This window comes from Rhinoraja longicauda, chromosome 26 (assembly GCF_053455715.1).
Source record: "Rhinoraja longicauda isolate Sanriku21f chromosome 26, sRhiLon1.1, whole genome shotgun sequence".
In the NCBI taxonomy this organism is placed as follows: Eukaryota; Metazoa; Chordata; class Chondrichthyes; order Rajiformes; family Arhynchobatidae; genus Rhinoraja; species Rhinoraja longicauda.
In genome coordinates this window covers 32,219,679-32,239,088 of record NC_135978.1, presented here as the reverse complement: position 1 = coordinate 32,239,088, position 19,410 = coordinate 32,219,679, and the positions used below count along the sequence as shown (strand labels likewise).

Below are 19,410 nucleotides of genomic sequence, written 5' to 3'. Positions count from 1 at the left end.
ATATGCACAATATATGATCACAAAAAGACAGTTAAAATTATGCAGAATCAACTTTTTGCATTTAAAATAGAATCTGATTTATTCAAGATGCAAAATCCAATAGACCCAATAATCCCAGTAACTGGAGTAGAATTAGACGATCAGTTACTTGGTAATCGGAAGCTTATATCCTATAAACATTCTATCACCATCAATGTAATATAAAGGAACTGCAGATACTGGTTTATACCAACGATAGACACAAAATGCTGGAGTAACTCAACGGGTCAGGCAGTATCTAATGTAACTATATATATCATCAATGGTCTGTATAATTGCCTCATGCTTGTGCCCCATAGGTGCCTCAATCTGTTAGAGCTGCTGCCTCGCTGCGCCAGAGATCCAGGTTCCATCCTGACCTCGGGATTGTCTGTGTGGAGTTCACATGGGTTTTCTCCGGGTGCTCCGGTTTCTTCCCACCTCCCAAAGACGTGCAGGTTTGTAGGTTAATTGGCCTCTGTAAAATTGCCCCATGTGTGTAAGGAGTGTACGAAAAAGAGGGATAAGATAGAACCAGTATGAACGGGTGATCGATGGTCGGCATGGATCTGGTGGGCTGAAGGGCTCGTTTCCATGCTATCTCTAAACTTGAAACACATAGCACTTCACTGCCCCAAACTGCTACAACTCTTGCAGTGAAAGCTTAATCTCAGTGGAAATGATATCACTCAATAGTTTTCAGAAATTAATGAGTATTGAGGGCAAGATACAGATTGAGAGAGTGTGCCTTTTCAAACAGAATGATTAAAGGTTTTGTTATGCAACAAATCTTTATCCCTTGTTGCCTTCAATAATTTCACTATTGGGGGGATGGGCTGATTGTGAAATGTTCTGGTCTTCTAACAACGTATCTTCCAGTGAGAAGCTAATTAACAGTGTGTTGTAATCTGTATTCAACAAACCAGTCAAGTTGTAACGTGCCTGGCTTCTGATTCTTAAGGATTCACATTTAAACTGCAACATTTCCACAAAGCCAGGAACATCGTAAGGATCTGAGCTACAGGGAGAGGTTGAGCAGGTTAGGACTCTATTCCTTGGAGCGCAGGAGGATGAGGGGAATAGATCAGTAGATTTTTGCTCAGAGTCAAGGAATCGAGAACCAGAGGACATAGGTTTAAGGTGAGGGGAGAAAGATTTAATAGGAATTTGAGGGGTAACTTATTCACACAAAGAGTGGTGGGTGTATGGAACGAGCTGGCGGAGGAGGTAGTTGAGGCAGGGACTATCACAACATTTGGAAACATTTAGACAGGTACATGGATAGTTCTGGTTTCGAAGGATATGGGCCAAACGCAGGCAGGTGGGACTCATGTAGATGGGACATATTAGTCGGCATGGGCAAGTTGGGCCGAAGGGCTGTTTTCCATGCTGAAAGACTATGACTTTCTGTCAATTTTGGCTACATATACCTAATCAGACAGGATCCCTCAGTGGCAAATTGGGGCCAATTTATGACCTTCTTAGGAAAGTATCACATGAGCTTTAATGTCTCTTAGAGTTATCTTTAAACTATTAATTCTTCCTCCCCCAAGTCTATTTTTGATATATCTTGATCCAGTAACTCTGTGTAACTGCAAGGCAATGCGACGGATGTGCAGGGAGTGCGTCAGAAAGTGGTAGAGTATAGAACGGTGTGACAGGGACAGTTCTACAATTTGTACCGAAGCCAATTAACTTATAAACCGAAACGTCTTAAGCGTGTGGAAGGAAACCGGAGCACCCGTAGAAAACCCACGCGGTCACAGGGAGAACGTACAAACTCCATACAGACAGCACCCGTAGTTAGGATCAAACCCGGGTCTCTGGCGTGGAAAGGCAGCGACTCTACCGCTGCGCCACCGTGCAGAAAGAAAAAGTCACACCAATTCCCATCAATGTATGGCCCTGGGAAGGAACTGCAGATGCTGGTTCACACCGAAGAGAGACACAAAAAGCTGGAGTAACTCAGCGGGACAGGCAGCATCTCTGGATAGAATGAATGGGTGATGTTTCGGGTTGAGACCCTTCTTCAGAGTCTGAAGGGGAGTCTGAAGAAGGGTCTCGACCCGAATCGTCACCCGTTCCTTCTCTCCAGATAAGCTGCCTGTCCTGCTGTGTTGCTCCGGCATTTTGTGTCTATGACCTGGCAAATGGCAGATTAAAATGCTTTTAAATGGCTTTGGAAGCACATTGAGGCAAGAGAGGTGACTCGTTCCAACCTACTGGGATGGACTTCATGCTGGCTGATGTTGGGAGTCAAGGCAAGGGAATGCAAGTACACTTGGAATATAACCATGGGAATGAAATGTTGAGCACAAGCAACTGATTGTATTCTCGACCATAGGTGAATGAAAATGCATTGGAGTAGAGGGTTGGACACTACATATCACACAGACAGGGACTGACCTCCAGGTGTGGAAGTCCACACTTTCCAACACTGTACTGCCCTGAACACTTTCCACCTCCCCATCCGGATTTCACATATATTAAAATTGGAAACAGTCGCCATTTATGATGAAACGTAATCTGGAATAATCAAGTCATTAGGGGCTTCAGGATGAAGCTACACTCTCTAATTGATTGGTTTCATTGCAAATCCTCAACAGCATTGCATCGCTCTGAAGATTTCAAATGGTGAAGCTCGATGCCACCAAGTCCCTGATCAAATGGATTCCTCTTTGGGTCAATTCATTGCGACCAAATTGAGACGCAGGTTTTACATTGAACTGTGGTCCCAGGAACATCAGTCTGTCTCTTCAAAACTTCGGAAGGGGTCTGTACAGTCCACACATTTGAGATCCAGGTGGTCGATTCTGTTTTTCTCATGGGCAATCTCGGGAACTCCAGTTGATCAGAACAATCAGGATTCCTCCTCACACCTCCCTGGATATCCATCTTCAGCATTTTACTGTGATCCGTCTTCATTTAAAGTTCACAGTTTTGATTTAACCGAACAAGCGTCCAACAAGCTTCCAGTAACAGATAAAGAGTGTTTCTCGGCAAATTTGTTTCTTGCATTTGACAAAAGAGAAAATCTTTTTTTTTTTGTTGTTGAAACTTTTGTTACTTTTGTTCTCATGGTAGACCTGTGCAGACCGCGTGGTGATCTGAAACAGGGTGCTTTGGTCCACGGGACAAGGCTGCCCGAGAAGGTGCGTTAAACTCTAGCTTGTGTCTCCTTGTCCTCTGTCAGTGTGCGGAGGGGTTAGTCACTGCGGAGGCTGGGCTTGCTGTACTCCGTCAAATCAGACCGTCTACTGGCTGGCTCAGTGAGTTCTCTCTGGTCACTGCGGATTCCAGAGAGCTGTTGTGAAAAACCGTTTTGTTTTTTGTGAACGTTGTTGTTTTTCCTCCCGATCAGCAGACTGGGAGGGAGCGGAGAATCACCAGGCTTGTAGAGGGCACTGAGGGGACACAAAGGAGAAACAGGGACATCAAAATAAATCACTCGCTAAAACAGCGGCTATTGACAGCAGGAATCATATCGTCACCGAACCACTGCAGTGGAGGCTCGGCGTCCGTTTTGCCGAACACTTATAACACTAAATCTTCCCGCATCTCCCAGTTGCTGACTGTTTTAACTCCCCCTCCTATTCCCACATTAACCTTTCTGTCCTGGGCCTCCTCCATTGTCAGAGTGAGGGCGCACGCAAATTGGAGGAACAGCACCTCATATTTTGCTTGGGCAGCTTACAGCCCAACAGTACGAACACTGAATTCTCTAATTTTAAGTCACTTCATCTCATACTCCCCTCCCCTCCCCTCCCCTCCCTCCCTCCTTCCTCCATCCCAGTGGTTTTACCAGTTCCACTGTTCTCCACATTGTTTCTCTTGAGATCACCCCTCCCTGGCCAACAGTGGCCCTACTAGGCAATGTCCTGCCTGAGGTCATTCCTCACCTCCAACTTTATACCTCCACTCCCCCCTCCCCCAGCCACTACTTTCAGTCTGAAGGGCCCCGACCTGAAACGCCACCCATCCTTTTTCTTCAGAGATACTGATTTCTCTAACTTCAAGTAACCTTTGCCTTCCCTCTCTTTCCATCCCTCCCCCCTTCCCAGTTCTCCGACTAGTCTGACTGTCCTTGTTTACATTTTATCTCTGTTTGCTTTATTGTTACCTTCTCCTAACTAACAATGATCCATTCTACATGTTCCTTGATCTCCATCCCCTTTGTGAATTTGTGGAATTCTCTGCCACAGCAGGCAGTGGAGGCCAAATCACTGGATGAATTTAAGAGAGAGTTAGATAGAGCTCTGGGGGCTAGCGGAATCAAGGGATATGGGGAGAGGTTGGGCACAAGTTACTGATTGTGGATGATCAGCCATGATCACAATGCTGGCTCGAAAGGCCAAATGGCCTCCTCCTGCACCTATTTTCTATGTTTCTATGTCTCATTTTCACACCTTACATTTCCTTATCTCTGTATCTCCCTCTCCCCTGACTCAGTCTGAAGAAGGGTCTTGACCCAAAACATCACCCATTCCTTCTCTCCGAAAGAGAAAATCAATTCAAAAAAACTTTTGTTACTTTTGTTCTCATGGTAGACCTGTGCAAACCGTGTTGTGATCTGAAACAGGGTGCTTTTGGTCAACGGGACAAGGCTGTCCTAGGAGGTGCTTTAAACTCTAGCTTGTGTCACCTTGTCCTCTGTCAGTGTGTGGAGGGATTAGTCACAGGAGTTTAAAGTACCTTCTAGGACAGCCTGTCCCGCTGAGTTACTCCAGCACTTTGTGTCTCGCTACAGAGTTGACAATGGTCATTTGGCCCATTGGGCCTAAGATGGCTCTGAGTGGCACTTGTAGCTGTGCAAATTAACCTCTATCACGTCTGCAAATCCCATCTGAAAAGCGCAAGTTTGGGAAGTCAAAGTACTCTTCTATCGGCTCTCCCCATAGTCTCCAGCATTCTAGAGAAAACTCCAAAGTTTGTCTAACCTCTTCTTAAAGTCAATAGGCTCTAATCCAGGCAGCATTCTGGTAAGCCTCTTCTGCACCCGCTCCAAAGCCTGCACAACCTTCCTGTAATGGGGTGACCAGAACTGCACGCAATAATCCAAACGTGGCCTAACCAAAGTCCCATGAAGCTGCATCATGACTTTCCGACTCTTACACTCATTATCTACACCCATGAAGGCAAGCTTAAAGTATGTATCCCTCTCTTTACATCTATGCTGTTAAGGGTCTTTCCATTAACTGTATACATTTTGCCTGTTTGTTCTGGATTTGAACATTCGGTTTGTTTCCCAGTATAGCACCTCAACCAATAAAGGTGTAGAAGTATGAAAACGCACACCTCCAGATTCAGGGACAGTTTCTTCCCAGCTGTTATCAGGCAACTGAACCATCCTACCTCCAACTAGAGAGCGATCCTGAGCTACCTCATTGATCTACCTCATTGTAAACTCTTGGACTATCTTTAATTGGACTTTGCTGGACTTTATCTTGCACTAAATGTTATTCCTTTTATCCTGCATATGTACACTGTGGACGGCTCAACTGTAATCATGCATAGTCTTTCTGCTGACTGGTTAACATGCTACAAAAGCTTTTCACTGTACCTCGGTACACGTGACAATAAACTCAACTAAATGAATTGAAGGTGGAGACAGTAAAAATATAAAGACAGCTCACAAAAACTGCATTAACTTCAGTTTTTCAACTACAATAAGCCCATATTCATGCTTCACTTGATTCTTTCTTTAAATACTTATCCCACACCCCTGTCAATACAGTCGCTCTTCCAAATTGCGGTAAAATATTCAATATTAAAAAATCTTCAGCATGACAAAAATTAGTTTAGTTCAGGTTAGAGATACAGCGTGGAAACAGGCCCTTCGGCCCACTGAGTCCGCGCCAACCAATGAACACCCCTTCACACTAGTTCTATCTTACACACTCAGGACATTTTTCTTCAGAAGCCAATTAACCTACAAACCTGCTGGATGCTGGAGAAAAACAGAGCACCTAAAGAAAACACACGTGGTCACAGGGAGAAGGTACAAACTCCATACAGACAGCACCGATAGTCAGGATCAAAGCCCGGGTCTCTGGTGCTGTAAGGCAGCAACTCTACTGCTGTGCAATGTGCCACCCTACTGCCCTTGTTGTTTATTTTATTTTATTTTAGTTTAGTTTATAGTTACAGTGAGGAAACAGGCCCTTTGACCCACTGAGTCCACGCCGACCAGTGATCCCAGTGCAGCAACACTATCCTGCGCATACTAGCGACAATTTACAATTATACCAAGCCATGTAGCCTACAAACCTGAACATCTTTTCAATTTGCATTCTTTCAACAATAATCTTGAGCTTCTGGTTAGCAATTCACCAACTAATGTGAACAACTTTTCACTGTTTGTCTATTCAAAACCATCTTCATAAATTTTGGGGGGAAATCAGACAGGAATGTGAGAAGTCAATTATTTAGCAATATTACCAAGCCTTAGATCTGGTACTCATTATAAATTACTAGGCAAATTCAAGTGTTCAATGCTGACCATTATATCATCAGGGAAACAGAGTGATCTTCAAGGAGACTGATTACACAGCAGAATACAAAATAGAAAAATATAGTTTGTGTAGGAAGGAACTGCAGATGCTGGTTTACACCGAAGATAGACACAAAATGCTGGAGTAACTCAGCGGGACAGGCAGCATCTCTGAAGAGAAGGAATGGTTGACGTTTCAGCTTGAGACCCTTCTTCAGACTGAGAGTCAGTGGAGAGGGAGTCACAGAGATAAGGAAATGTAAGAGATCAAAAGGGATGTAGATCAAGAAAAATGTAGCTAGGAGAAGATGACAACAAAGCAAACAGACATTAAAATGTAAACAGGGGCCAGTCAGACTGGTGGGAGAACTGGAAAGGGAGAGGGATGGACAGTGAGGTAAAGCAAGGGTTACTTGAAGTTAGAGAAGTCAATGTTCATACCGCTCGGGTGTAAGCTGCCCAAGCGAAATATGAGGTACTGTTCCTCCAATTTGTGCTGGGCCTCACTCTGACAATGGAGGAGGCCCAGGACAGAAAGGTCAGTGTGGAAATTGGAGGGGGAGTTAAAGTGTTTAAGAACTGAGAGATCAGGTAGGTTTAGGCAGACTGAGCGAAGGTATTAAAAATAAAGTTCTTGAAATAAATATTTTCTTTCCCTCCTCAACCATACTCCTGACCCCACCCCGCAAAATGGTCATTAAAGAAGAGAGGCAATAATAATACTCCAAAGACGTGCAGGTATGTAGGTTAATTGGCTGGGTAAATGTAAAAATTGTCCCTAGTGTGGGTATAGGATAGTGTTAATGTGCGGGGATCGCTGGGCGGCGCGGACTTGGTGGGCCGAAAGGCCTGTTTCCGCACTGTATCTGAAATATGAAAAAATATGAAATATCTTTGCTTCGTAGCAGAATCACTTATAATTAATAATAGCCTCTTTTATTTATCGACTTCATGACAACAAATTGGTGTGTGGTGTCCAGTATGAGGGAATGATAAAAATATGTGTTGGTTGATCTTTTTTCAGCTGGGAAGGTTGGTACCAAAGATAGCTTTTAGGGACCGGAATAATTTATTGGATCAGCAAACATAATAACTCAAAGATAAGGAGACGCCAAGAGATGTCATTAAGACCAGACCCCTGTAACACAGGCATTGGCAATACAAACATCACTGATCCTTTAAAGTGGCACCAATAGTCCTTCAACTAAGTCCTATCAGTTAGCTTACCTGGGTAAATTTGTCCTATCTGAGAGTGTATGGTTAGAAACATTGAAATAAAAGATTTATTGTAAGGTGAGATTTATTGTAAGGTGAGAGGGGAAAGATTTAATAGGAACCTGGGGGCCAACTTTTTCATTTAGAAGGTGGTGGGTGTATGGAACGAGCTGCCAGAGTTGAGGCAGGTATTATAACAATGTTTAAACGACATTTGGACAGGTACTTGGAGAGGAAAGGTTTAGAGGGATATGGGGCAAATACTACAGATGGCAGTGGAGGCCAAGTCATTGGGAATATTGTAAGTGGAGATTAATTATTAAGGGTGTCAGGGGTTATGGGGAGAAGGCAGGAGAATGGAGTTGAGAAGTCGAGATTGATCAGCCATGATTGAATGGCGGAGTAGACTCGAAGGGCCGAATGACCTAATTCTGCTCCTTGGATTAGTGTAGATGGGGCATCTTGGTCAGCATGGGCAAGTTGGCCTGAAAGGCCTGTTTCTGTGCTGTATGACTGCATGACTCTACGACCAGTGTATTCATATATATATATACCTGGGGTGACTCCAAAATAATGAATCCCAAATACCCATGCTATAATTAGCCAGGTCGGTAGCATAGCACTCTACACGGCTGAACAGCCACATGCAGAGGGAGGGGGGGAGAACAGCAGCCCTGAATATAGCTGACAGGATCTATCTGCATTTTATAAAGTCAGAGTGATACAGCGTGGAAACAGGCCCTTCCGCCCAACTTGCCCACACCGACCAACATGTCCCAGCTACACTCGTCCCACTCTCGTCCATATCCCTCCAAACCTACCCTATCCACGTACCTGTCCAACTGATTCTTAAATATTGCGATTTGTGGCTTTTTAAAAGCACAGGAGAGTGTTGAAAAGTTAACAAGGCCTTCAGGGCATGCGAGATTTCCAAAATCACCTGAGATTGTGTTATAGCTTTAATGTATGAAAATAACTGCAGATGCTGGTACAAATCGAAGGTAATAATTCACAAAATGCTGGAGTAACTCAGCAGGTCAGGCAGCATCTAAGGAGAGAAGGAATGGGTGACGTTTCGGGTCGAGACCCTTCTTCAGACTGATGAAGGGTCTCGACCCGAAACGTCACCCATTCCTTCTCTCCTGAGATGCTGCCTGACCTGCTGAGTTACTGCAGCATTTTGTGAATAGCTTTAATGTACGCTCAGAGTGTGAAGTTCCCCAGTGATAACCATGATCTACACCCTCACACACACTCAGGGTCCTCTTTCTCCGGTAGAGTATATAAGGTATGATCTTCCCTGACACCAAAACAAATGCATTGCCTCTTCCTTACATCAAAACGTTCTCATTCTCACACAAAATCCTGATAGAAACATATAAGGATCTGAGAGAAACATATAAAATTCTTAAAGGACTGGACAGGCCAGATGCAGGAAAAATGTTCCCAATGTTGTGAGAGTCCAGAACCAAGGGGCCACAGTTTAAGAATAAGGGGAAGGACATTTAGGACTGAGATGAGGAAAAACATTTTTACCCAGAGAGTTGTGAATCTGTGGAATTCTCTGCCACAGAAGGCAGTGGCCAATTCACTGGATGTTTTCAAGAGAGAGTTAGATTTAGTTCTTAGGGCTAAAGGAATCAAGGGATATGGGGAAAAAGCAGGAACAGGGTACTGATTTTGAATGATCAGTCATGATCACAATGAATGGCGGTGCTGGCTCGAAGGGCCAAATGGTCTCCTCCTGCACCTATTTTCTATGTTTCTATGAGTTGGCAGGGACATGATGGGCCAAAAGGCCTCTTTCTGCATTGTGATGAGTAATGAACGGAAGGCATGGCATTCTACACATCTGCAAGCTTGTCTTTCTCTGCATAAAATGTAGACATTCCCTGCAATTTCTCTCTAGTGTACACAGGGTGTGCTGTTAGCTTTCAACACCAGCCTTTCTTCAGTTACACTATGTGAAATGAAGATTCATATCACGGTCCTGAGTCACATGGACTGTAGAATGACTCATGCAACCTACGGGCAGCTCCAGGAGTGTAGTCCAGGGGGTCTACCCTGTACATAGTGGGGTATAGTCCAGGGGGTCTACCCTGTAAGGTGGGGTATAGTCCAGGGGGTCTACCCTGTACATAGTGGGGTGTAGTCCAGGGGGTCTACCCTGTACATAGTGGGGTGTAGTCCAGGGGGTCTACCCTGTAAGGTGGGGTATAGTCCAGGGGGTCTACCCTGTACATAGTGGGGTATAGTCCAGGGGGTCTACCCTGTACATAGTGGGGTATAGTCCAGGGGGTCTACCCTGTACATGGTGGGGTGTAGTCCAGGGGGTCTACCCTGTACGTAGTAGGGTATAGTCCAGGGGGTCTACCCTGTACATGGTGGGGTGTAGTCCAGGGGGTCTACCCTGTAAGGTGGGGTATAGTCCAGGGGGTCTACCCTGTACATAGTGGGGTGTAGTCCAGGGGGTCTACCCTGTACATGGTGGGGTGTAGTCCAGGGGGTCTACCCTGTAAGGTGGGGTATAGTCCAGGGGGTCTACCCTGTACATAGTGGGGTGTAGTCCAGGGGGTCTACCCTGTACATAGTGGGGTGTAGTCCAGGGGGTCTACCCTGTACATAGTGGGGTGTAGTCCAGGGGTGTAGTCCAGGGGGTCTACCCTGTACATAGTGGGGTGTGGTCCAGGGGGTCTACCCTGTACATAGTGGGGTGTAGTCCAGGGGGTCTACCCTGTACATAGTGGGGTGTAGTCCAGGGGTGTAGTCCAGGGGGACTACCCTGTACATAGTGGGGTGTAGTCCAGGGGGTCTACCCTGTACATAGTGGGGTGTAGTCCAGGGGGTCTACCCTGTACATGGTGGGGTGTAGTCCAGGGGGTCTACCCTGTACATGGTGGGGTGTAGTCCAGGGGGTCTACCCTGTACGTAGTAGGGTATAGTCCAGGGGGTCTACCCTGTACATAGTGGGGTATAGTTCAGGGGTATAGTCCAGGTATTACCCCATAAATAGACTCAGCGGGTCAGGCAGCATCTCTGGGGAAAAAGGAAAAGATGACATTTTGGGTCGAGACCCTTCTTCAGACTGAAGAAGGGTCTCGACCCGAAACATCACCCATTCCTTCTCTCCCGAGATGCTGCCTGTCCAGCTGAGTCTATGTGTCTATCTTCGGTGTAAACCAGCGTCTGCAGTTCACTCCTACACATTTAGTGTGCCCCAGGGCAGCTGCTGACACCATGCCCACAATCTCCTTCAAATCCCCCAGATACGGAAATTTAGTTATAGTTTAGAGATAAAGCATTGAAACAGGCCCTTCGGCCCACCGAGTCCGCTTCAATCAGCAATCACCGCACACTATCACTGTCCTACATGTACCAGGGACAAATTACAATTTTACCAAAGCCAATTAACCTACAAACCTGTACGTCTTTGGAGTGTGGGAGGAAACCTGAGATACTGGAGAAAACCCGCAGGTCACGGGGAGAATGTACAGACTTCATACAGACAGCACCCGTAGTCAGGATCGAACCCGGTCTCGAAGGGACTCTCTGGACAAAGGGTCTCTGGAGCTGTAAGGCAGCAACTCTTTCCCGCTGCGCCACCGTGCCGCCCATAAGAGTTGGTCTAGGCATCATATTCAGCAGAGACATTGTGGGCCGAAGGGCCTGATCCTGTGCTGTACTGTTCTATGATGTTTCTGACACCCACCCCCCTTCCAAGTCACTGTCAGTGTTAGACACTTAAGCCTTTACATTGTGTTTCTATTTCTGATTTAATTCTCATCAATGATGATTTCTTTTTAAATGAGGAATGACCTGCAGCCATTTCCATTGCTAAACTAAGCTAAACTAAGTTAGGGAGCGGCTTGCTTGTTCTTGCCTTCACTCCAGAAAGCCCTCACCCTTCCCCACATCCTCCTCTACTTGATAAACATAGAAACAGAGACAATATTTGCAAGAGGAGGCCATTCAGCCCTTCGAGCCAGCACTGCCATTCAATATGATCATGGCTGATCGTCCAAAATCAGTACCCTGTTCCTGCTTTCTCCCCATATCCCTTGATTCCGTTAGTCCTAAGAGCTAAATCTAACTCTTTCTTGAAAACATCCAGTGAATTGGCCTCCACTGCCTTCTGTGGCAGAGAATTCCACAGATTCACAACTCTCTGGGTGAAAATGTTTTTCCTCATCTCAGTCCTAAATGTCCTACCCCTTATTCTTAAACTGTGACTCCTGGTTCTGGACTCCCCCAACATCGGGAACATTTTTCCAGGCATCTAGCCTGTCCAATCCCTGAAGAATTCTATATGTTTCTATAAGATCTCCGCTCACATGTTTCCATATTGTTCAAAAGCCAAGCCTCCATAAAATAGTGGCCATGAATGTGTAGGAAGGAACTGCGGATTAGACTGCTTCAGACCGAAGATGGAGTAACTCAGTGGGTCAGGCAGCATCTCAGGAGAAGAAGGATGGGTGACGTTTCACGTTGGAACCCTTCTTCAGACTCAGAAGGGTTCCGATCCATTTTGCAATAAACCCTTCTTCAGACTGTGTCTCTCTTCGGTTCAACACGAAGATTGTGTCTATCTCAGTAGAAACTAGCATTTGCAGCGGATATATGTTTATATATGATAGGTATATAAAATCATGAGAGGCACAGATAGGGTGGACAGTCAGGACCTTTTTCCCAGGCTGGAAAAATCAAACACTGGAGGGCACAGCTTTAAGGTGAGAGGGGCAATGTTTAAAGGAGATGTGGGGGGCAAGTTATTTACGCAGAGGGTGGTGGGGGCCTGGAACGTGCTGCCGGGGGTGATGGTGGAGGCAGATACGATAGTGGCGTTTAAGAGACTTTTGGACAGGCACATGGATATGCAGGGAATGGAGGGACATGGATCACGTGCAGACAGCACCCGTAGTCGGGATGGAACCCGGGTCTCCAGCGCTGCATTTGCTGTAAGGCAGCAACTCTGTGCCGCACTGGTTTGATGGATGTTGTGTGTGGGCCTTTCAAGTGTGCAGCTGCAGGTCTATGGTATTTGAACCTTGACTAGAGCCATAGTATTGGAAGCATCTGGCTGGGAAAGCAAGGAGAGCGCTGTTGTTTGCCTAACTCCAAGGCAAATGCAACGCTAGCATTTATTTACAGAGAACCAGAATATAAAAACATGCTGTCATGCTGAGGCTTTGTAAAATATTGGTCAGACTGCCTTTGGAGTATTGTAAGCAGTTTTGGGCCCCATTTTGCCTAACGTGATATGGGGAGAAAGCAGCAAAAGGAAACTGATTGTGGATGATCAGCCATGATCATATTGAATTGTGGCGCTAGCTCGAGGGGCCGAATGACCTACTCCTGCACCTATTTTCTATGCTTCTATGTTTCTGCATCTGAGGAAAGATGGGCTGGCTTTGGAGAAGGTCCAGGGGAGATTTACGAGCATGATCTCAGGAATGAGTGGGTCAGCATGTGATGGGTGTTCAATGGCGCTGCGTCTGTACTCGCTGGGTGAGGGGGGACATCACTGAAACTTACCGAATAGTGAAAGGCCTGGATAGAGTGGATATGGAGAGGATGTTTCCATTAGGGGGAGAGTCTAGGACCAGAGGGCACTGTCGCAGAATAAAAGAACGTACCTTTAGAAAGGAGATGAGGAGGAATTTCTTTAGTCAGAGGGTGGTGAATCTGTGGAATTCATTGCCACAGAGGGCTGTAGAGGCCAAGTCAATGGATATTTTTAAGACGGAGATAGACAGCGTTATGGAAACACAGAGAATAGGTGCAGGAGGAGGCCATTTGGCCCTTCGAGCCAGCACCGCCATTCATTGTGATTATGGCTGATCATCCACAATCAGAAACCTGTGCCTGCCTTCTTCTCCCCATATCCTTTGATTCCACTGGCCCCTAGAGCTCTATCTAACTCTCTTTTAAATTCATCCAGTGAATTGGCCTCCACTGCCCTCTGTGGAAGTAGAATGGGGTTAGGAGGGAGAGATCGATCAGCTATGATTGAATGGCCGGAGCAGACTTGATGGGCCAAATGGCCTAATTCTGCTCCTCTAAACACAAGAGGCAGTGAGTGAGATCCATTTGATCTGAAAATTTTGTTTACTTATGTGCCACCCCATGCCTAGAACACAGGCACGAGTTCCAGTTAGCTATCATTCACCAAAGAGTGGCGACAATCCCGAATGGAAGGGCAGGTAATTATCAGGATGTGCATTAAACCAACAGGCAGGATCAAGTAATATTTTCATCAAGGACATTTCCTGGACTCTGAAGGCTGGCTCCAACAAGCAGCTGATCGGAGGCTATTGGAGTATAAAGGCATGATTAATCAAGTCAGTTTAAGGCCGAACTGTTGGCATATGATTGATTGTGATTTTCAAAGGAAATCACGTTTGCTCAGGAGTACTGCTCCGCTCCACTGATCTTCTGATGGAGATTTGTTTATCAGAACCTCAGCGAGCATTAAAATTCAATTTCTATTTTGATGTATACTAACCCTTTTCACCTTAGGGCAATAAAAATAAATGAGTTGTTTAACTAGATTTAAGTGTCTGCCTGGTGAGGAGGTGGTCAATTTGTTTTCTTAACACAGAAGAAATGGAAGGAAAGAAGGCAGAGCCTCGTGTTGTACTTTAGACATGCTTTGAAATAAGCAGGGGACTTGGTTCCAATTCACTTAAGCTGCAGCAAGTCACATTTCATTGTGTGATTTCAATGGGCTTGTGAAGTATGGGATAGATGGGAGCATTGTAATACCTGAAATACAATGGTAAATAACGTAGACATCTAGAAATGAAAGCTTGACTTGCTTCGAACAGTCTTAATGCACTTTGGACAAACTATATGTTTGTTTGCTGGCATAGACTCAGGGTGGCACGGTGGCGCAGCGGCAGAGTTGCTGCCTCACAGCGCCAGAGACCCGGGTTCAATCCTGCCTATGGGTGCTGTCTGTACGGAGTTTGTACCTTCTCCCCGTGACCTGTGTGGGTTTTTCCCGGGTGCTCCGGTTTCCTCCCACACTCCAAAGACGTACAGGTTTGTAGGTTAATTGGCTTTGGTAACCATTGTAAATTGTCCCGTGTGTGTGTAGGATAGTGTTAGTGTGGGGGAACGCTGGTCGGCGCAGACTCGGTGGGCTGAAGGTGTTTCCGCGATGTATCTCTGAACTAAAACTAAACTCAGCACTTTGGTGTGAATTGTAACAAATAGGGGCAGATTGTTCCCTTTCATTTACCAGCAAAAGATATGGGAAGTGCCAGCTGTGGCCTTCTTGCAGGTCAACACGTCACTGAACTCCATGCCTCTGTATTCCAGCAAGGAAGTAACAGTAGCACTGGGGTCCATGGTCTCCTCCTGTCTGGACTGAGGTGAGGGGGGCAGCTGTTTAGTTTAGTTTAGACATACAGTGCGAAAACAGGCCCTTCGGCCCACCGACTCCATGCTGACCAGTGATCCCTGCGCATTAACACTATCTTACACACTCGGGACAATTTACAATTTTATCAAAGCCAGAGGTCACAAAAACAAAAACCCATGCAGGTCACGGGAAAAACTTACAAACTTTGTACAAACTAGCACCTGCACTCAGTTTTGGACCCATGTCTCTGGAGCTGTTGGGCAGCTGTGCCATCGTGTCACTGTGCTTCACTCTGGCCCTCAGCATTGGGCAGTCATGACTGTTATATCTGCTGTGCCTCTGTTTATTGGGATAAGTTTATAAGTACTAGGAGAAGAATTAGGCCATTCAGCCCATCAAGTCCACTCCGCCATTCAATCATGGCTGATCTATCTCCCCCTCTCAATCCCATTCTCCTGCCTTCTCCCCATAACCCCTGACACCCGCACTAATCAAGAATCTGTCAATCTCTGCCTTAAAAATATCCACTGACTTGTCCTCCACAGCGTCTGTGGCGATGAATTCCACAGATTTACCACCCTCTGACTAAAGAAATTCCTCCTCATCTCCTTTATAAAGGTACATCTTTTAATTCTGAGGCTGTGACCTCTGGTCCTAGACTCTCCCACCAGTGGAATCATCCTCTCCACACCCACTCCATCCAGGTCTTTCACTATTCGGTAAGTTTCAATGAGATCCCCCCTCATCCGACCTTATCAACCGAGTTACCGATCTACATTAAAGGAGTAAAACGACAGGGGGTTTCTATAAGAGCTTAGTTTAGTTTAGAAATGCACCACAGAAAAAGGCCTTTTGGCCCACTGAGCCCACGCTAACCATCGATCGCCCGTTCAGACTGAGTTCCATGCTGTTTCCATGACTCTGTGTCTATAACTACTTGATCCTCTTGTGCTTCATCTCTTTTAAATAATAATGGTTTGACACTGTGGCTTAAAACCACTCTATAAGAGGACACTTTCACTGTGATCGTTTAGTTTAGTTTAGTTTAGTGATACAGCATGGAAACAAGACCCTTTGGCTCACCGGGTCCACATTGACCATCGATCACCCGTTCACACTAGTTCTATATTATTCCACTTTCGCATCCATTCTCTACACACTCGGGGAAATTTATAGAGGCCCAATTAGCCGACAAACCTGCACGTCTTTGGGATGTGAGAGGAAACCGGAGCACCGGGAGGAAACCCACGCGGTCACAGGGAGCGTGCGAGGTCAGAATCGATCCTTGGTCCCTGGCGCTGTGAGGCAGCAACTCTACCACCTGCACCACTGTGAGGCAGCAACTCTACCACCTGCACCACTGTGAGGCAGCAACTCTACCACCTGCACCACTGTGAGGCAGCAACTCCACCAGCTGCACCACTGTGAGGCAGCAACTCCACCAGCTGCACCACTGTGAGGCAGCAACTCCAGCAGCTGCACCACTGTGAGGCAGCAACTCCAGCAGCTGCACCACTGTGAGGCAGCAACTCCAGCAGCTGCACCACTGTGAGACAGCAACTCCAGCAGCTGCACCACTGTGAGGCAACTCCAGCAGCTGCACCACTGAGGCAGCAACTCCAGCAGCTGCACCACTGTGAGGCAGCAACTCCAGCAGCTGCACCACTGTGAGACAGCAACTCCAGCAGCTGCACCACTGTGAGGCAGCAACTTCACCAGCTGCACCACTGTGAGGCAGCAACTCCAGCAGCTGCACCACTGTGAGGCAGCAACTCCAGCAGCTGCACCACTGTGAGGCAGCAACTCCACCAGCTGCACCACTGTGAGGCAGCAACTCCAGCAGCTGCACCACTGTGAGGCAGCAACTCTACCAGCTGCACCACTGTGAGGCTGCAACTCTACCAGCTGCACACTGCTTAATATTTAATATTTCAATCCTCGGATAAATATTCTCACTGCCTCTGCCGACCATCGTTTTAAATGCTTCACTCAGGTCTCCCCTCAACCTCCAGCATTTCAGGGAAAACATCCAAGTCTCTGCAACGCTTCCTTGCAGGTAATACCGTCTGATCCGGGCATCATTCTGTTAAACCTCCTCTGCACTCTCTCCAAAGTCTTCACGTCCTTCCCACATTGGGGCGACCAATACTCCAAATGCAAGGTAACCGGACAGGATCCAACCCAAGTCTCTGGCACAGTGAGGCAGTGGCTCTACCAGATGCACCACTCTGCCGCCCCGTTATGAAGAATTCATCATCTTTCTTTTGAGCGATTCAGGTGTGACTAAGTTTTTGGGTTAACGATTTTAAGTTATTTTAAACTAAACTAAACTAAATAGCGTGAAACGTGAAGTAATTGCAAGAGCTATGGGTAGAAGGAGGTGGTGAAAGGGGAAAGGGGAGCGGGTGTCAGAGGTTACGGGGAGAAGGCAGGAGAGTGGGGTTAGGAGGGAGAGATAGATCAGCCATGATTGAAGGGCAGAGTAGACTTGATGGGCCGAATGGCCTAAATCTGCTCCTATCAAATTGCATTATGACCTTATGGGGAGGTATAATGGGAGAAATGTTTGCGTATCCAGGTGGAGCACTGGGGAGAGAGGGGAAAAAGTTGGGAGGAGTGATGTTTGTTGGTTAGTTACCTAAAATTAGAGTATTCAACAAAACATGCCATGATGGCGCAGCGGTAGAGTTGCTGCCTTACAGCGAATGCAGCGCCAGGGACCCAGGTTCGATCCCGACTATGGGTGCTGTCTGTACGGAGTTTGTATGTTCTCCCCGTGACCTGCGTGGGTTTTCTCCGAGATCTTCGGTTTCCTCCCACACTCCAAAGACGTACAGGTTTGTAGGTTAATTGACTGGGTAAATGTAAAAATTGTCCCTAGTAGGTACAGGATGGTGTTAATGTGTTAATCCCAACGTTTAAGAAGCCTTTAGACAGGTCAATGGATAGGACAGGTTTGGAGAGATATGGACCAAGTGCAGGCAGGTGGGACTAGTGTAGATGGGACATGTTGGCCAGTGTGGGCAGGTTGGACTGAAGGGCCTGTTTCCATGCTGTATCACTCTCTGAATGGAAGGCCTGCCAGCTGCAGAAATGCCTCAGGAATCATTGTGAAAAGAACACAACATTTCTGCAATGAGTGTAATGGGTTGCGGCACGGTGGCGCAGCGGTAGAGTTGCTGCCTCACAGTGCCAGAGACCCGGGTTCCATCCTGACCACGGGCGCTGTCTGTATGGAGTTTGTACGTTCTCCCTGTGACCATGTTGGTTTTCACCAGATGATATCATAGTGGCGTTGAAGAGACCTTTGGATAGGCACATGGATATGCAGAGAATGGAGGGATATGGATGATGTGCAGGCAGATAAGAGTTGGTCTTGGCACCATGTTGGGCACGGACATGGTGGGCCGAAGGGCCTGTTCCTGTGCTGTACTGTTCTATGTCCAATGTTCTAACTCATGAACAGCCATAGAGTCCCAATCGCAATAGTTGAAGCTAGGGAAAATGTCAATGCACAGGCAATTATTAGAGATGAAGTAGTCCCTGCCATTACCCAAAGCCAATTTTCAGGGTTACATCCGCGCCCGGGTGGTACTAGAGAGGGACTACGCGCTGTCCACGGGCATCCTGGGGGATTTCCGGGACCGCTGGGCACCGCGGAGGGTGGAATACATCCTTGACAAGGATTGTGAAATAGTTATTTAAGAATATTTGTTTTACTTGTATTATGGTGGTGGGTTTGTTTGTATTGTTTAGTATTGTAAATGGTATTGTTATAAACAAATAAATCTATTGTTTATTACATTTTTTTAATCCAAAGCCAATTGATGAATTATGTTTTCTATACCCTGTGCAAATAGGTTGGCCATAGTCTTGGACAGGGAGGGGAAGGGGTTGTTTGTGGGTGGGGGGGGGAGGTGGGCAGGGGGTGGAGGGTAGCTGGGGGGGAGGGGGGAAGGGAGGGGGGAGTTCATTCTCCAGGGAAGCATCGTGGCCAGAGCCTGCAACACCATTTTAGTTGGTGACAGAAAAATTCAAGAGGGAAAGCTGTGAAAGTAGTTCACAACATTAAGCGGTAGCAAGAACAAACAAATGTAAGACGAGCGTAGAGAACAAAGAGTATGTTCACTGTTGCAGGATTAATAGTAATATGCTAACTTCCCCAGTAGAAACAAGGAAGTGTAGATGCTGGTTTACAAGTGATAGAGTAATTCAGCGGGTCAGGCAGCATCTCTGGAGAACATAGACAAGCAACGTGTAGGAACTGCAGATGCAGGTTTAGAAACATAGAAAATAGGTGCAGGAGGAGGCCATTTGGCCCTTC

The 19,410-nt window shown here is 46.5% G+C and overlaps 1 protein-coding gene across 1 annotated transcript in view; it reads right to left on the bottom strand.

Annotated features, from left to right (window-relative positions):
* Nucleotides 1–2,112: 2,112 nt before the first annotated feature.
* Nucleotides 2,113–19,410, bottom strand: part of LOC144606567 (hepatocyte nuclear factor 1-beta-like) — a 149,383-nt gene continuing 132,085 nt past the window's right edge. The window contains exon 10 of the mRNA XM_078422826.1: nucleotides 2,113–3,422. Coding sequence (XP_078278952.1) covers nucleotides 3,402–3,422 — 21 coding nt within the window. The 3' untranslated portion in view covers nucleotides 2,113–3,401. The remainder of the gene's footprint in view (nucleotides 3,423–19,410) is intronic.